Source organism: Electrona antarctica, assembly GCF_951216825.1.
Source record: "Electrona antarctica genome assembly, chromosome: 15".
Taxonomy (NCBI): domain Eukaryota; kingdom Metazoa; phylum Chordata; class Actinopteri; order Myctophiformes; family Myctophidae; genus Electrona; species Electrona antarctica.
The window spans coordinates 43634858-43654527 of NC_136796.1; the positions used below are offsets into that span (position 1 = coordinate 43634858).

The 19670-nt window shown below is 44.0% G+C and overlaps 1 protein-coding gene across 1 annotated transcript in view; it reads right to left on the reverse strand.

Moving 5' to 3' along the window:
* LOC306938105 (gamma-aminobutyric acid type B receptor subunit 1-like) overlaps nt 1–19670 on the reverse strand; it is a gene marked incomplete at its 5' end in the record, with an annotated part of 90410 nt that overhangs the window by 8644 nt on the left and 62096 nt on the right. The window contains 4 exons of the mRNA XM_079522120.1: nt 1805–1932; nt 10572–10665; nt 11038–11145; nt 15493–15609. Coding sequence (XP_079378246.1) covers nt 1805–1932; nt 10572–10665; nt 11038–11145; nt 15493–15609 — 447 coding nt within the window. The remainder of the gene's footprint in view (nt 1–1804; nt 1933–10571; nt 10666–11037; nt 11146–15492; nt 15610–19670) is intronic.

Genomic DNA, 19670 nt, shown 5'->3' on the forward strand with positions numbered 1-19670 from the left:
ACTCGGTGCCGTGCTACGAGCTTGTAGATCTGCTATTTTTCAATAGCTAAAGAATAACATAATGCTTAAAACACCAAAAGGGGTTCCCGTTCAGAATGGGCTAAAAGACTACAAAATGTGCTTCGACAGAGAGACACAAATGAAGGCAGAAACTGGGAAGGAGCGAAACCAGCAGGCCCGCTGAGAGACAGACAGGGAGAATGAAACCAGCAGGCCCGCTGAGAGACAGACAGGGAGAATGAAACCAGCAGGCCCGCTGAGAGACAGACAGGGAGAATGAAACCAGCAGGCCCGCTGAGAGACAGACAGGGAGAATGAAACCAGCAGGCCCGCTGAGAGACAGACAGGGAGAATGACTGGAGGCCGATTGAAAGTGAAGGAGCGAGTCTGCACACTGTAATACACAGTCTGCGAGAGATGCAGGCTACACGGAACAAACAGATTAACCTGCAGCTGCCGTGCAGCAAACACAGAGTTCACACACGCACGCACGCACGCACGCACGCACGCACGCACGCACGCAGCCACGCCGTGTATAAATAAGTGAAAAGTCCTGCATTGAAGTACTTTGCTTACTTTACCTACACTTCCATCATATTATTGGATTGTAATTAGCAATGAATTAATGTGTTCATTGCAGCTGGTAAACGTGGGGCTGATTTTACTTACTTTATGTGCTGCTGGGTAGCTTAATAATAATATCATAAATCAGTTAATATAAGTTTTGAAATAATAAAAGTTGCGGTGGAGTAGAAGTATAATGTATGTCAAAATTTAAATACTCAAGTAAAAAATGTAGAATAGAGGGTATGCAGCGCAGAAGTGAATGGAAGATCGAGTGGCAAATCGAGTGGTAAAGTGAGTGGTAAAGTGAGTTTAACGTCGTTTAACCAATTTAGACCTGACATCGAAATTTAAAAAAAAGTCTTCTGAAAGAATATATATTCAAAGATTTGTGCCGCATTTTTACAAATTTTCAAAAATAGCAGACCTACAAGCTCATAGCGCGCCACTCGGTGGCGCGCTATGAGCTTGTAGATCTGCTATTTTTCAATAGCTAAAGTATAACATAATGCTTAGTTAAAACACCAAAAGGGGTTCCCGCCCAAAATTGGTTTTAATGCAATCAGATAGGACTTTTCTGTGTGGATGTATCAGGGCTGTCAAGGCCAGAAAAGTCGTTTTTTTGCCACTCAGTAGGCGTTCCCGCATAACGTCTGGGTATGATGATGATGTCACGCGCAGTGGTGGAAAAAGTACGCAATTGTTTTACAAAAAAAGTACCAATACTGCAATTTAGAACTACTCCGTTACAAGTAAAAGTACGGAATTGAAAATGTACTTGAGTAAAAGTACAAAAGTATCGGCATCAAAATGTACTTAAAGTACTAAAAGTAAAAGTACTCATATTGCAGAATGTGCCATCTCACAAGTTCAAAAATGTGAGCTTGTAGATCGGCTATTTTCAAATGGCCGAAATGTATAGGGTTGAAGTGGTTGTATGTTTAAAGTAAATAGTAACTAAAGTTTTCAAATAATTGTAGTGGAGTAAAAGTACAAATTTCGGCTCCGAGATGTAGTGGAGTAGAAGTTAAAGTATTGGAAATTGGAAATACTCAAGTAAAGTGCAAATACCTCAAAATTGTACTTAAGTACGGTACTTTAAATCTACAAGTAAAATTACTCTTTCCACCACCGGTCACATGGCGCATACACCCTCTATACAGACGTTCAGTAAAAGAGTAAACCCACACACAGTCACATACAATCAATCAATCAATCAATCAATCAAGTGGAGACTCACAGCGACATTGTAGATGGCCATTCCCACTGCGCGGTGGTCGTTGATCTTCTCACTGGACACCGACTTGGTCTCGTAGGCCAAGAAGATGCCGAGGAGCAGAAACATCCCTTTGTAGCCGTACACCACACCTGGTGATGAGAACACGTACGTCAGAAACATCCCTTTGTAGCCGTACACCACACCTGGTGATGAGAACACGTACGTGCACAAGGACACTTCAGCCACAGTGTTGTTCTTGGCAGCACATTTCTAATTTTCTAGCTTTAGTCGCAGCTCTCTTGAATAGTTTCCCTTCAGTTTCAGTCACATTTTAGTCACCTGGAAGGGGTGCATACTTAGTTTAGACTAGTCATTGGTTAGACATGGGTTAAGGTTAGGTTATGCTTTAGTGTTAGTCTAGTTTTAGCCGACTAAATATCATACGATTTTAGTCGACTAAATCTACAGTTGATTTAGTCGACTAAAATGTATTTTGGCGGGCCATCGTAATGGCTGTTTTTACACTTGCTGAAAATAGCCGATCTACAAGCTCACAGCGCGACGCGTTGTGAGCTTGTAGATCGGCTATTTTCAGCATGCAACCACGTGTAAAATTACTTATGCTGGATCTCTTGTCCACTAGTCCACAGTTTTTGTATTGAGTTGTGCTTGAAATGTACTGTAATTCTGCAAACTGTTAATACATACTTCAATCAATCAATCAATCAATCAATCAATCAGTCCCTTCCTAACATTTTAGTCTAGTTTATTTGTTGACAAACTCGACAGTAAATGTATTCATAGTTTTAGTCATCATGGCTTAGTTCTTATTTAGTTTTTGTCGTTTTTTCAGTGAAAAAAGGTAGTCGACGAACATTTTTTTGTCATAGTTTTAGTCGAGGAAAACAACACTGCTTCAGCACTTTTCACACATACTGCGTAAATTCCCATATATGGGTCCATAATTTATACACTCAAAGCAGTGATGCAAATTGCCCTGCGTCCGCCCGGCCGGCCCGCCATCATCTCATCAAGCTCTCAGTATTTATATACAGTATAAGCCCTATTCACTTCACACCAGATAACTCCTTTCCTAGTGAACAGATAGCTCTTTTCCTATTGAACAGATAGCTCTTTTCCTAGTGAACTAATCTCAGTGTAAACGTAGTGTCTCCCAGCGTCACCCGTTCATGTTTTCCGTGTTATAGCATTTTCTAGTTTTTTTCCTCCTGTGTTTCTTGCCTTGCAACTCGTTCCCTCTGCCACAGACAGAACCAGTCATTGGCTGCCTGCTGCCTGCCTGCCTTCTGCCCTGCCTTGCCTTGCCTTGCCTGCCTGCTCGCCTCGCCCCCCCCCCCCCCACCCCCCACTTATCCTTCACTTGTGAATGAAAGCCTTTATAACTTGACTCGTTGTGTTCGTGTCTGCTTTTGCGTCTGCCAGGTTTTGAATCGTGACAGAACTATCTAGCCTGAATGGACCTGGCATGCAGAATTAAATACATGGCAGTGGCAGGTTAACCGTGAGCACCTGCGTCACACCTCTTGCTGAACAGACGACATGGTGCACAACCAGAGCCAGTTCAACCACCTGAGGCATGCTGCTAACCCTGCACCTCCAGTCACCCCAGGCCCAGACGGAGCCCCATTACATCCTCCTGCAAAAGATTCTGCCAACCCAAACACCTGCGGAGAGTTCTTAACCCGGTGTCCTATACTTGCGTTTAACACCCAGCTATCCAAGTATGGACGCGAGACGGACAAACTAGCCTACCGTATGGTGACACCTAGAGAATGTCCCGATACTGTATCGGTATCTGAAAAGTATCGGTATCGGCCCTTTTTGGTCATATCGCGGGTAATATCGGTATCGGTGAATATGCCAGTCTAACCCACCGATCCGACACAGGGAAAAGGGGTTGACACTATGGCAGGTAAAAAACAAAAATTGGGGCATGTGGAGTTTGCGTTCGAGTTGCCCAAACTGCAAGTGCACGTTTAAGTGAGGAGTCTGCTATTAACAACACAAGATAAAAGAAGTAATCTTTTTTTTTTTTTTTTAATTATTATAAATATTATTCTCTGGTATCGGTATTCGGTATCGGCTAACACAGAAATTGTGGTATCGGGATCGGATCGGGAACGGAAAAAGTGTATCAGGACATCCCTACTGACAACCCACTGCAGCTCCCCCCCCCCCCCCCCCCCCCCTTCCCTATCTGAGCAGGTTCTCTTGCGGTCCAGTCCTTCCCCTTGGTCGCAGATGCACGTCGACGGGTTTATGTCAATCGCATAATGAGGAAAGCAGCTACTAAGACTCGGTCAGGGGAGGTTTTCAGTGAGAGAGTTTGGCAGCAAAGTTCCGATCCTCTACCATGGAGTCTGGTTGGAATGACCATGGCGATGCTCCCTGCCTTCCAGCTCGAGGGGCCATACAGTAGGAAGAGAGATCACTCATCAGCTTTTCCTGCAGGCTGCCATTAAGATTTCTGACCAGATGGATCAGTGGCAAGTTGAAGCCATTCCCCTCAGACCGTCAGCTCCTTCAGCCATGGAGAGCAGTATAGGACCTTGCCAGCGGAGTCCAGACGTCCCTCTCCCCGAGCCTTGACCTCCGGTTCCCTGGGTGAGGAGCCAATGCGGTTGGCGAGGGCCCGCCCGAGCCTTGACCTCCGGTTCCCTGGGTGAGGAGCCAATGCAGTTGGCGAGGGCCTGCCTTTCGAAAAATGTTCGTTTTCCACTGACGAAAACTAAATGAAAACTAAATAAAAACTAAGCTATGATGACTAAAACTAAGACTAAGTATACTGACAACAAATACAAACTAGACTAAAATGTTAGGAAGGGACTAATGGACAAGAGATCCAGTATAAGTCATTTTACACTTGGTTTGAATGCAAAAAATAGCTGATCTACAAGCTCACAAGCGTTTTACATTTTAGTCGACTAAATCAACTGTAGATTTAGTCGACTAAAATCTTATGATATTTAGTCGATTAACACTCCCAACGCGGATCGCGTATCAATACGTTATCAATTAATCAAACGTCGGGTGCGGATCACGTATCAATACGTTTCAATCACTTTTTTATAGCATACTTTCATTCATCTTTTTACCCACCCGGACAATGAAGAACCATCGCCCTATCATTGTTGCTTAGTCCCGCTCACGTGATCAGAAAAAAAACCAAAAAAAAAAACCCCCCCTCCCATCCTGAAAACAGGAGGGCGGGCCGCTTTACGTGTAGAAGCCACTAAGCCAGTCTAAAATGGACGCGCCCATGGAATGATCCAGTCGGTGTATGAAAAGAATCAAATTTAACCTAACCTCGCCTCACCAGGCTTTCCTCCAGCTATTGGCTTTCACACAACACTATACTACTCGATTCCCCCCTCCCCTCCTGTTTCTCCTGCAGGAGGAGCCTGCGAGATGGGGGCTCTGTCCTGGCTGGCTCTGTCTCTCGGAAAAAAACAACCGATCGGCATTGCATTGCGTCTGCAACACACATGGACAGATGCATGTTTCCTTCTTCATACTGTAGCGACCAAACGATCCCCGAGCCTACAATACTACGAACTAACCACAGTATCGACGGGCCGCCACGACAAGACAGTGTGCCGTTGGTGGATCACGTATCGCCATGCAGAACCGTCATAATCGGAGATCGCTCGGACGTGTGATTGTAACGCTTTTTTATTCATTATAATTGTAGTGATAAGACCGCAATGAACGCATCGGGGACGTAATCGACCCGGGTGTAATGTATAACGAACTTTTCCGCGTCCTAAACCGTGGTGTTGTGATCCGTTGTCGTTGACATCACAGCCGGGGGAATCTTTTTTTTTCCTCCATCGCCTCCAACCTGCATGCCCAGGCATGTTCTCTTGTTAGTAAATATACTTCACTAGCTTGAAAAACAAAATCAGCTGATGATGACAACGCGTCTCACCGTTATACTATAGTTCTGAACCGAACGGTGAAATGGGACTTTGTATAGCCGTACGGATCAAGACTTTTGCTGCCCAATGTGCCCATGACCCCCCCCCCCCCAATGTTACTGCGATCAAAACAATGAAAGCAGTGAGATAGATTAGGCGAGGCGGCAATCATCATCAAAAAGAAAGCATAGTTATGAAGGTTTATAGTCAGACATTGACAGGCAGATATAACAATAAACACAATAAATATGCTATACATCCTATACATCGAATGAAAGCCCTGAATGTGTACTTTTACGAGGAAAAGAGTAAACATTGATCCCATGTACAGTTTGTCATAAATTGGATACTGGGTGGATGCACATTGCGCCCACCAGATATAACTGCAGAGAAGACATGGACCTGAACTCAATATTCACAAAATAAGGCCTATAGCGACATATAAATACTATATACCGTATGAAACAGAAGACTCTCTGCTTTCATAAGAAAAAAACTTCTACTGTAGTAATAATAAAAATCACACCCATGTGAAGTGAGTGGTGCAATATGGGACAGAGTTGCACCGCTCACTTCACAGGGGTGTGATTTTTATTATTACTACAGTAGAAGTTTTTTTCTTATGAAAGCAGAGAGTCTTCTGTTTCATACGGTATATAGTATTTATATGTCGCTATAGGCCTTATTTTGTGAATATTGAGGAGTTCACGTCCATGTCTTCTCTGAAGTTATCTGGTGGGCACAAGCTGCATTCAATAACCAATTACTGTCTAACTGTAGATGGGATCAATGTTTACTGTTTTCCTCGTAAAAGTACACATTCAGGGCTTTCATTCGGTGTATAGGATGTATAGGATATTTATTGGGTTCAATTTTATATCTGCCTGTCAATGTCTCTGACTTTAAACCATCCATAACTCTGCTCGCTGTTCAAGATAACCACTTCCAGGCAAATGCAGGTGTTGCAAAAAGGTCAATATCTCCAGAATGGAACATGGTAAAATCAAAATGTATTTTTTTAATTGAAGTGGACAAGTTCAGCTTTCTTTTGATGTAGGCGTGTGATTCTCGCTATAAGAGAACATTTTACTGTGGGCCCCCGAACAAGGCCTTTGTGCAATGTTAAATGGCAGCAACATCCAAATAGGCCTGTTGAGATCTTCCAGCAATCAAAGTGTTAAACTAGACTAACTAAAACATTCCAGGTGACTAAAATGTGACTAAAACTAAATGAAAACTATTCAAGAGACTATGACTAAAACTAAAATCAAAATGTGCTGCCAAAAACAACACTGATCAGCAATGCTCGTCTCCAGCCGGTTTGAGCACTGAAAGCAAGTAAAAACACAAATGTTTCGGCATTAAGTTCCTCACTATGTGTTGCAAGTGTGTTTTCAAGACCTGTTGGCAATCTATCTCCTGGCTACATTTACTGTTAGTTGCTGCGAGAGTGAGGTCTAGCCAACACCAACTCGGGATTCCTGGATCGCTGCCCTCCACAATTTCCTATCCAACATCAGGTTTGTGAGCTCTGCAGTGTTGTCAGCCAAGCTGTCGCGCCGCAGGCAGCATAGGTGGTACGCTTCTTTCCCCTCCTGGCTTTGCCCTGGGTTGGCTCCCATAGAATCAATTTACTTGCCTCAAGTTCTGGGTGCCTGTCTGACGCAGTGCCCTGCCAGCCTCATCCTTCTCTCTCTGACTTTGTCCGTGACCCGTGGTAGGTCCCCATAGAGGTCCACATTTCTGATGCCGTCCGTCCATGTGACACCTAGTGTCATTCGTAGCATTCTTGTGTCCATCCAGGGCTTTTTCCATGTTGTATTGTAAGGGTCCATGTCTCGGCCCCATACAGCAGTACTGACTCCACTGTGAGGGTCCATGTCTCGGCCCCATACAGCGGTACTGACTCCACTGTGAGGGTCCATGTCTCGGCCCCATACAGCGGGGTACTGACTCCACTGTGAGGGTCCATGTCTCGGCCCCATACAGCGGTACTGACTCCACTGTGAGGGTCCATGTCTCGGCCCCATACAGCGGTACTGACTCCACTGTGAGGGTCCATGTCTCGGCCCCATACAGCAGTACTGACTCCACTGTGAGGGTCCATGTCTCGGCCCCATACAGCGGGGTACTGACTCCACTGTGAGGGTCCATGTCTCGGCCCCATACAGCGGGGTACTGACTCCACTGTGAGGGTCCATGTCTCTGCCCCATACAGCGGTACTGACTCCACTGTGAGGGTCCATGTCTCGGCCCCATACAGCGGTATTGACTCCACTGTGAGGGTCCATGTCTCGGCCCCATACAGCAGTACTGACTCCACTGTGAGGGTCCATGTCTCGGCCCCATACAGCAGTACTGACTCCACTGTGAGGGTCCATGTCTCGGCCCCATACAGCGGGGTACTGACTTCACTGTGAGGGTCCATGTCTCGGCCCCATACAGCAGTACTGACTCCACTGTGAGGGTCCATGTCTCGGCCCCATACAGCAGTACTGACTCCACTGTGAGGGTCCATGTCTCGGCCCCATACAGCAGTACTGACTCCACTGTGAGGGTCCATGTCTCGGCCCCATACAGCGTTTACTGACTCCACTGTGAGGGTCCATGTCTCGGCCCCATACAGCAGTACTGACTCCACTGTGAGGGACCATGTCTCGGCCCCATACAGCGTTTACTGACTCCACTGTGAGGGTCCATGTCTCGGCCCCATACAGCAGTACTGACTCCACTGTGAGGGTCCATGTCTCGGCCCCATACAGCGGGGTACTGACTCCACTGTGAGGGTCCATGTCTCGGCCCCATACAGCAGGGTACTGACTCCACTGTGAGGGTCCATGTCTCGGCCCCATACAGCGGGGTACTGACTCCACTGTGAGGGACCATGTCTCGGCCCCATACAGCGGGGTACGGACTCCACTGTGAGGGTCCATGTCTCTGCCCCATACAGCGGTACTGACTCCACTGTGAGGGTCCATGTCTCGGCCCCATACAGCGGGGTACTGACTCCACTGTGAGGGTCCATGTCTCGGCCCCATACAGCAGTATGACTCCACAGTAGCAATGAACAGCCGCCTCTTACGGTCTTCTCCCATTTACTGTATTATCTTCACCACACACTTCCTGTAATATCTCATCCAGTTATTTGCGCCATCTTCCTTTTTAAAAGGCATATAAAGGAGAGTGAGGCGTGCACTTTACCATTACAGGTGCTCTTAAAATGACAAGCAAACTGCCATCTCCAGGCCCAGTGCACTGGTTCCATAAATAATCTACGCACATAGAGTGTGGCTGGAACGAGGTGCAAAAATGCACAGGGCTGAGGGAAATAAATCAGCATGTCCTCCTACTCCGCCGGCAACACAAAGAGAGGTGAAAAATGTCCGTTGTGCCAGTAGGCAAACAACTATGCATCGGGCTCCACAAGCCTCATTCAAACCTTTATTTGTTCTCGACAAAGAATCGCCAGCTCATTTTGTAGTGTCGTCGTCGTCGAGATACAACAAAAAATATTTTCTTTTTTTTTAATATATTTTTTATCCCACGATTTTGTAACCCATTTTTCACCCCTGTGTCAATTATCTAATGTGATCCTGGGCTCTACACACCCTCCGCCAACCTAGTCCCCATATATGGGGGACATGGGGAGAGCAACGGACTTGAACACATGCTTCCTTCATGCCTGAGTGTCCAAGTTGCTCCTTTACCCTGGTTGGACGTAGCGCGTGGAAGGAACACGTTATTCCAACCAGTTCCTTTCCCCTCCATCAGGCGCCCCGGCTGGCCAGGGGGAGGCAGTTTAGAGTCCAGGATTGTAAAAAAGAAAAAAACCCAACATTTTCAGAGCAATAAACAAAAACTGAACAGAACAGTAACATTTCCTCATCGCGTGACGTAGCACGTGTTTAAAAACAGTTGCAGACACTTAAGGGGTAAGTCTGCAATCAAAGATTTAAATTGAGCGTATGTTATGATTAAACAGATCTTTAATTTAACCCATTCAGACCCATGAGGACAATTCTACCAAATGTCTTCAAAATCAGTGTTCTGAAAAACCTCATGTTTCTGTCAGTCGTTCTCAAACATTTTCATGTCAAGGACCCCCAAAAATATATGTCATTGGCCGCCGACGCCCCATCTGAAAATATGTGGTTCCAGTGACCCCCCCCAGAAGCAAAGATTTGAGTTAAAAACGCTCGCTCTGAAAGAATATATTCAAAGATTTGCGGCACATTTTCACGATTTTTTCCAAAATAGCAGATCAATAGCTAAAGTACAACATAATGCCCATTTTGGGCGGGAACCCCTTTTGGTGTTAGCATTATGTTATGCTTTAGCTATTGAAAAATAGCAGATCTACAAGCTCATAGCGCGCCACCGAGTGGCGCGCTACGAGCTTGTAGGTCTGCTATTTTTGAAAAAACGAAGAACCACTGACATAGAAACATAGCTTTTTCAGAAAACTGTCAGGATGTGGAAGACATTTTTAGAATCTGATCTCAGGTCAAAATGGGTTAAAACACCAAAAGGGGTTCCCGCCCAGAATGGGTTAATGAAGATGAATGCATGTATGCGGTAAGTTTCCTTTCTTCCCAACCAGTCAGAGTCAGCGATCATTCATATTTACAGAGGTTCACCTCAGAGTCCACAAAGGTCCCTCCGTGAGACATTTCTGTCATTTTGACGTCGATTTCGTCGTGCGACGTGACATGTTGGTCAATACGTCGTCAAGCAAACTCTTTAAAGTATAAATTGACGTTAATTGAGACAGACGGACAGATTAACAGAGACAACAATAGACTAATAGAGAAGTGAAAGCAGTGCGGGCATAGTTAGTATAGTCTCCTCACCGAGCCACGTGTTCATCTTCACCGAACTGCAGTGTTCCAATAAAGGCTGAACCAAAACATCCAGGTCTGCTTTGGGGGCCTCCCTGGTGAACTTCTACTCGCACGCACGCACGCACACACACACGCGCACGCACACACACGCACACACGTACACACGCACACACACACACTTGGAGTTTAGAGGTTTAGAGGTTATCGCAGCAACAACACGAAACCTAATTTACCAGGTGAAATCAATTCCACTTCCACAACACTACATCTTTAAGATGAGCTTCTTCTTCTTCTCTGTTGTCTTCTGAGATTTATTCCGCAGATCCTCCACAAAGGCGGCTAATCAATGCCCCCAGGAAGGAAGGAAGAAAGAAAAACAAAAAACCAAACCAAACTATACAACAACAAGCGAGAGACAAACAAAGAACGCCAGAGAGACAGAGAGAACACGGCGGAGGGTTGGAATGGATCTCACCTCCACTGTGATATGTAAAGGATCCACAATCTGCCAAATCATGAGAGACAGGACGTCGATGGCCAGCAACACCCCCACCGTGGCGTAGAGTTTCCACGGCTCCAGATGCTGCCGGGAAACAGCGGAGAGAGAGAGAGAGAGAGAGAGAGAGAGAGAGAGAGAGAGAGAGAGACAGAGAGAGAGAGAGAGAGAGAGAGAGAGAGAGAGAGAGAGAGAGAGAGAGAGAGAGAAGCAAGAAGATCAATTCATTTTCAATTAAAACCACATTTAGACCTGAAGACGATTCTAAAAAAAATGTCTTCTAAATAGACAATATTCTGAAAAACCTTATGTTTCTATGTCAGTCGTTCTCAAACAATGTCATGTCAAGGACTCCCAAAAATAGATGTAATTGGCCGCCGACCCCCATCTGAAAATAGGGAACCTCCCCCCTCCAGAAGCAAAGATTTGAGTTGAAAACGTTCGCTCTGAAAGAATATATATTCAAAGATTTGCGCCACATTTTCAATATTTAAAAAAAAAATACCTACAAGCTTGTAGATCAGCTATTTTTCAATAGCTAAAGTATAACATAATGCTTAACCCATTTTGTGCGGGAACACCTTTTGGTGTTTTAAACATTTATTTATAACATTTATTATAATTTAGCTATTGAAAAATAGCAGATCTACAAGCTCATCTACAAGCTCGAACTTGTAGGTCTGCTATTTTAGAAAAATCGTGAAAATATTTATTTTAGAAGGGATTTAGAAGATTTTTTTTTTAATTTTTGAGGTCTGAATGGGTTAAAACACCAAAAGGGGTTCCAGCCCAGATTGGGTTAACAGATGGTAATTAAAATCATCCTACTGTATATCCCTCTTAAATTCACATGAACACAGTATGTATTATCGGAGAGCTCAGAGCACAGGGGCCTGATCGGATAGATATAGATATACCTTTATTGATCTCGGGGGGAGGGGGTTCAGTTGTCATTATGGTAGACAGTACCACAGTTATGAATCACAGGACAGTTACAGAACAAGATGTACAGCCAGGAGTGACAACAAATAATATTATAATGACAGAATCCAGGAAATGTATAGGTATACTACAGAAGTCTTGCTTGGACTAAGCGTGGTGAAAGAGCAATTAACACGTGTTGTAGATATAAATGCGAGTCAAAGTGCTTTTTAGTATTTTAACACCCCGAACGTCCCGGGGGTATTTGTAACCATTAAATCAGGACCGCCCAGCGATTTGTTTCTTCAGGACCTATTTCAAGGTTGCGCCGCGCCATTTTGGAAGTAGCTTGAAGTAGCTAGATGTAGCCGAAACACCCCCGAGGCGATCGACACAACAACGGGAGGTATGATTAACTCTAACGCGACTAGCGACGGGACCGCGATGGGCCGCCAAAAACATCCTCTTTGGTTAGAATTGGACGGATTGATTTAGATCAAGAGTTATTCACGTTTTAAGATTTCCGGTCTCATCCACTAAAATGGGGGGGGGGGGGGGGGGACATTTTGGATGATGTCCCAACCGGAAATGCCATTGAATGCGATGCGCTCGGTTTTCATATCAATAAAGTTCCGTCCTTTTATTAACCCATTTTGACCTGAGATCAGATTCTAAAAATGTCTTCTACATCCTGACAGTTTTCTGAAAAAGCTATGTTTCTATGTCAGTCGTTCTTCGATTTTTCAAAAATAGCAGACCTACAAGCTCGTAGCGCGCCACTCGGTGGCGCGCTATGAGCTTGTAGATCTGCTATTTTTCAATAGCTAAAGCATAACATAATGCTAACACCAAAAGGGGTTCCCTCCCAAAATGGGTTAATCTCCGTCCTGAGCGTCGAGCGGTACTATTTGATAGGACGGAAACCTCCGTTTATGGGGTGTTGACAGCATACGGTATCAGTGCTTTAATTGCTCAGGGCCGGAATACACCCTCCTGTCAGTGGCCCAGCCTCCCTATACCACACCAAATAGAAAGAAACGGTCAAAACGCCCTCTTCGTGATGTTGTGGGTATAGAGGGATTCGTGAAGCCCATAAATAGTCTGAACATGCCATAAAAAGAATGATCCATCTCTAACCGGGGCCAATTCAACATGGCCCTGAAGCCTCCGCAAAGACAGAGGCCATGGTGAGGCGCGGCCAGTGGTCCGTGGCAAAATCAATACCAGAGAAAAAAAAAGAGAAGGGGAATTTTGTGAGTCTCACTAAAGCCTGTTATTGATTCTACTTGCATTATCTCCTAGGAACCAAACGCTGGGTTGTTTATCCCTGCGCAGCAAATGAGCAAAAAAATACGTACAGACAAAAGTCGAACAATGATCTATGATGCTCAAGGAAACTGCAGTTGGGATACAGCAGCCACGCTTCGCGTTTAGCATCTAATCCACTCAGCAATCTCAAATTGGCAAACACTGAACGTCGTACAATACTAACCACAATTTATTACATTCATCAGGAGGTTTAAGCCACTCAGGCCCGGGGAACCCATTTTGGTGTTTTAAAAGCATTATGTTATACTTCAGCTATTGAAAAATAGCAGATCTACAAGCGCATAGTGCCGCGATACGAGCTTGTAGATCTGCTATTTTTTGAAAAATCGTGAAATATATTATTTGAATATATTATTTCAGAGTGGGGGGGGGGGGGGGGGTCCCTGGAACAACACATTTTCAGATGGGGGCCAAATTCAGACAATTCTGGGGGTCCTCGACATGAAAAAGGTTAGAAGCCATTTCTCAGGTCTAAATGGGTTAAATGGGAAGTGGTGTTTGTTTCCCTGGGGGAAGAAAAAAAAATATCCACGGCTTATTATTATTATCTATTCTCAGAAAAAAAAGAGCACACATGAGCCTCCTGCGAGACTTCGATGTGTTCCGAGTGGCAGCAGATACAAATATGGAAGCACACGACACACAACACATGATGACAGACAGACAGTGGCACCACACGGCGTCGGCGGCGGCGCTTGGAGAAATATCGCTTGGAGAAACATCAACATTTCTAACATTCAAGCAGCATCTCTTCTGCTTTTAGAGGGAGTGAGTGAGAGAAAGAGAGAGAGGGGGGGGGGGGGGGCTGGTTCATACAGTGCCAGCCGCAGCCTCTGCGTAGGCATTAAGTGACACAAAGTGAATGCAATCAGTTTTGACATGGCTCTGGATAATATAATCCCCCCCCCCCCCCCGATGGGCGCTCTTCTACCAGGGATATTATCAGAGATCCAGTAAAGCGCTTTATCTGCCTATCTCGAGCATTCCCCTCCTCGCGCGTCGCAGCCAGAGCGGCCGATTGAAGACGTGACAGCGTCTTCTGCAGCGAGCGGGAAGTAGCGAGGCGGGGCCACGTTGGGGGGAGGGGGGGGTTGCTGCATAAACAGGATGCTGATTGGAGGAGTCCGCTCGCCGGCGGGACCAATTGGGGTTGTCGTTTGCCCGAACGGCCTATGTGGAAAATGTACGCGACGTGATGCTCAAGGGTGAGTCGCCTGTCTCTCTCTCTCCCTCTCCCTCTCTCTCTCTCTCTCTCTCTCTCTCTCGCTCTCTCTCTCTCTCCCCCTCTCTCCCCCCCCCCCCCCTCTCTCTCTCTCTCTCTCTCTCTCTCTCTCTCTCTCCCTCCCTCCCTCCCTCCACGGACCAAATGCGATTTACTCAGGGGGTCGAGTAAACGTAAAAAAGTAAACATAATACGACAGCAGGGGAATGCACCATTTATTTTCTAGCCATTTTAAAGGTGACCTTGAAGGGCATGATGGTAAAGTAAAGCATCAGAGAGGTTCAGAGAGGAGCGAGAAGTGGAGCTGTGCGTTAATATAGTCAGTCTCCAGGTGGGTGAATAGTACACTATACTTCAAAACACTACACCATCATTCAAGTTCACTTAATTGCTCAGCGGTGTCACACACCGACACTAAGCCGATCTACAAGCTCACAATGCATAGCGACGCGCCAAACTGTGAGCTTGTAAATCAGCTATTTATTAGTGCCAGTGTTGTTTTCGAAGGCGATAAATGTTCGTCGACTATCTTTTTCCACTGACGAAAACTAAATGGAAACTAAATGAAAACTAAGCTACGATGACTTTTGTCAACAAATAAAAACTAGACTAAAATGTTAGGAAGGGACTAGTGGACAAGGTCATTTTACACTTGGTTGCATGCTGAAAATAGCGTCGCCCTGCGACGCGTTGTGGGCTTGTAGATCGGCTATTTTCAGCAAGTGAAAAGAAAACAGTCATTACGACGGCATCAAGGCCCGCCTAAACACATTTTGTTCGACTAAATCAACTGTCGACTAAAATCTCCTGACATGTAGTCGACTAAAACTAGACTAACACATTCCAGGTGACTAAAATGTGACTAAAACTAAAAGAAAACTTTTCAAAAGACTATGACTAAAACTAAAATCTTAAATTTGCTGCCAAAAAAACAAACACTTATTAGTGGAAATCAGGCTCACCTTCCTCTTGTCCTTCTTGTCTTCCTTCTTGGTGAAGACGGTGTGAACCCACCAGATCTTAGTGAACATGCTGCCGTACGCCAGACTGAAACCCAAACCCAACAGCCACAGGCGGAACTAGATTGGAGGAGGAAAAAAAAGAGGATAAATTAAATACTTCATAATTCAACAGATTAATATATCAAACACATTCATCAAGAAGTCACATCTCCCTCGTTAAAGTCTCCCCTCTGGGCTTAATAGGTTTTACAAAATGACCTTGAAAAAAAGGAAAACAGGGACCTCTGCTGCTCTGAAGCTTGTTTCATTCTTTTACCCACAATGCCCCAGTGACTATACGTGTATTTATTTATGTTTCATTCTTTTACCCACAATGCCCCAGTGACTATACATGTATTTATTTATATGTTTCATTCTTTTACCCACAATGCCCCAGTGACTATACGTGTATTTATCTATGTTTCATTCTTTTACCCACAATGCCCCAGTGACTATACGTGTATTTATCTATGTTTCATTCTTTTACCCACAATGCCCCAGTGACTATACGTGTATTTATCTATGTTTCATTCTTTTACCCACAATGCCCCAGTGACTATACGTGTATTTATCTATGTTTCATTCTTTTACCCACAATGCCCCAGTGACTATACGTGTATTTATTTATGTTTCATTCTTTTACCCACAATGCCCCAGTGACTATACATGTATTTATTTATGTTTCATTCTTTTACCCACAATGCCCCAGTGACTTGACTATACATGTATTTATTTATGTTTCATTATTTTACCCACAATGCCCCAGTGACTATACGTGTATTTATTTATGTTTCATTCTTTTACCCACAATGCCCCAGTGACTTGACTATACATGTATTTATTTATGTTTCATTCTTTTACCCACAATGCCCCAGTGACTATACGTGTATTTATTTATGTTTCATTCTTTTACCCACAATGCCCCAGTGACTATACGTGTATTTATTTATGTTTCATTCTTTTACCCACAATGCCCCAGTGACTATACGTGTATTTATTTATGTTTCATTCTTTTACCCACAATGCCCCAGTGACTATACATGTTACCTTGTCACCCTGTGTGATGCAGAGTAATCTAGTAAGAGAGTGGCGACACTAGCATCGACTCCCATTGTAACAATGGAATGTGGAAGTGCTCATTCTCATCTCAATGGGATAGTTCCAATGTTTGGAACTATAGCCCATATAGGCACCCGCTTTGCGGTGAGATCAAAGCGTGTCGCCACTCTTACTATTCCACTCGGGTGTGATGTTAGCAGAGAGTGTCCTAGAGCAGGGGTTCTCAACCCGTGGGTCGCGACCCCTCGGGGGGGTCGCCAAATTATTCTGGGGGGTCCCCAAATTATATAAAGAAAAAAAAAAAAAAACATTGACTTTTTTTTTGCAACTGAATGGAAATAAAGAGTTTACATATAGTACACATGTAGTACATGCATACACCTTCCCTAATGATTATATCTGGTTTCAGTATTTATTTACGGTATGGTGTATTATCTCTATTATTAATGTTATTGTAGCAGTCAATTTATATTGGGGGGCGGGAGGGGGCGGGGCGGGGGTCCCGAGACATTGCCAAAGCATTTCCGGGGGTCCCCGGACAAAAACGTTGAGAACCCCTGCACTAGAGCAGGGGTTCTCAACGTTTTTGGCTGGGGACGGCCCGGACATGCTTTGGCCACCCTCGCCCTGCCCCCCACCCCCCCCCCCCCCCCCCCCTCCCCACCCCCAATACAAACTGACTGCAAAAATAACCTTAATAATAGAGAAAATATATCATAAATTAATACTGAAACCAGATATAATCATTAAGGAAAGTTTATGCATGCACTATGTGTACTACTGTATGTAAACATTTTCCAGCCATTCAGTTGAACAAAAAAATAATTGGGGACCCCCCAAAATAATTTGGCGACCCCCCCCCCTATAGGTCGCGACCCACGAGTTGAGAACCCCTGTCTTATGTCACTGGTATTTATAAACTGCAGTATGCAGTGTGTAATGACTCTTATACTGTATGTACCTGGCATACAAACTACAGTAGGCAGTGAGTTCTGTCTGTTACTGTATGTTCCTGGTGTCACACAGACAACATTTATGCAGTGGGTATGAAAGAAGCTAATATCTGCAGCCACGCGAACCACACTCGGCTATAATACAAAATGTGCAAAACAGTCTCTTGCAGGAATACACCTCAAAGTAACTGCTTTCAGCGACTGAACAGAGTACAGTACGATACTAAGCTTCTCGTCTAATATCCGTGCAGATACTGTACGTATAATGATAAGATCTGTTTTGGGGATTAGCATGAACACGTACGACACACACAGACAAAGAGATGTTCTACTGCAGGGCTCGATACCGGAGGCAATTCTGTACGATGCCGCAAAGCAAAGTCCTGAGCGTTTATTTCACACTAGAGGGTATAAAATACACCCCTTAGATGGATCCATTTCACTCCCCAGAGTTCAATTATCATTGAGGATTTTGCTGTGTGGGAGACAAACTAAAACCACTGAGGTGTTCCAAGTTTATCCAACAAGGATTGTATTTCTTCACAGAAGTGTCTTATAAGCCATTCTGGGCGGGAACCCCCTTTTTTTTTTGTGTTTTAAGCATTGTGTTCTACTTTAGCTATTGAAAAATAGCAGATCTACATGCTCGTAGCGCGGCACTGCTTGTAGGTCTGCTATTTTTTGAAAAATCATGAAAATGTGGTGCAAATCTTTGAATATATATTCTATATTCTTTCAGAGCAAACGTTTTTTTTTAACTCAAATCTTTGAATATATATTCTTTCAGAGCGAACGTTTTTAACTCAAATCTTTGCTTCTGGGAGGTTCCTTGGAACAACATATTTTCAGATGGGGGTTGGCGGCCAATTACATATAATTTTTGGGGTCCTTGACATGAAAAACGTTGAGAACCACTGACATGGAAACATAGGTTTTTCAGAAAACTGTCATGATTTAGAAGACATTTTGTAGAATCGTCCTCAGGTCTAAATGGGTTAAACCTTGCTGTCGTAGGTTAAACGATTTTTCCCCCCTGATGAAAATTACCACGTCATGCTGGAAATTTAGAGGTTGGCTGGCTCGCACATATATAAGATATATTAAGAAGATAAAGATGCTTAAATAAAACATTCCCATATTCTGCATAGCACTGCACATTATCTTGTCTTATCTCTTGTGCCAGGAGGGAACAGTATATTTATATACAGTAGTCTTGCGTAGCAGATTATCGCCGGAGGTCTCTGCCTACCGATATGTCTGGTGACATCTACTGTAAATTACATGTACCGTAGGGGCTATATTAATTAACATACAGGATTAATAACCTATGCAAAGACCATAGACTTCATTTTGATGATACGGTGATATGATTAGGTACAGGCATAGGTTTGTTAGCAGCTGTTCCAGCAAACTTTGAATTGAGATGTCATCAGATGTATCGGAGATCTCTCTGATCTCCGAATATTTTATATCGAAAATCCCAGACAATTTCTAGTCTCATATCACAATATAAATATAAAATATTTGAATATTTTTATATCCAAAATCCCAGACAATTTCTAGTCTCATATCACAATATAATATTGATATATTACCCAGTCCTAAATGTACAAAATTGTGTTCTTCTCCTGAACAAATAGGCTACATATTTATATCAGATAAATGTGTAGTCAGATAATCTTCTCCTGAACAAATAGGCTACATATTTATATCAGATAAATGTGTAGTCATGATAACCAGAAAACATTTAAAAGCCACATAAACTTGGAAAGCTTCTCTGTTTACTGCCTAACACAAGCGCAAACGGCTGACATTTTGTCTCTGCAGCTAAATTAGCATGTCTTGTGATTTTAATCAATCTTCACGGCAGACGTATTGTATAAACAATCTAACCTAATCTAACTGACAAATCTGAATTTAGGATCTGAAGCTCAATCAAATGAACTAATCTTCTGAGCTTTCAGCCTGAGAGATATCTGCTCCTCCGATAATGAGGAATTTCAATCAATTTCCTCTTTTATCTGGTTTGGTCTGGACTGAAAGACACAATTGCTTCCTGAAAGCAGCAGACTGCACAGTAAGTCACAGTAAAAGTCAACTTCTTAGTTTAAGAAGTGGAAATTCAGA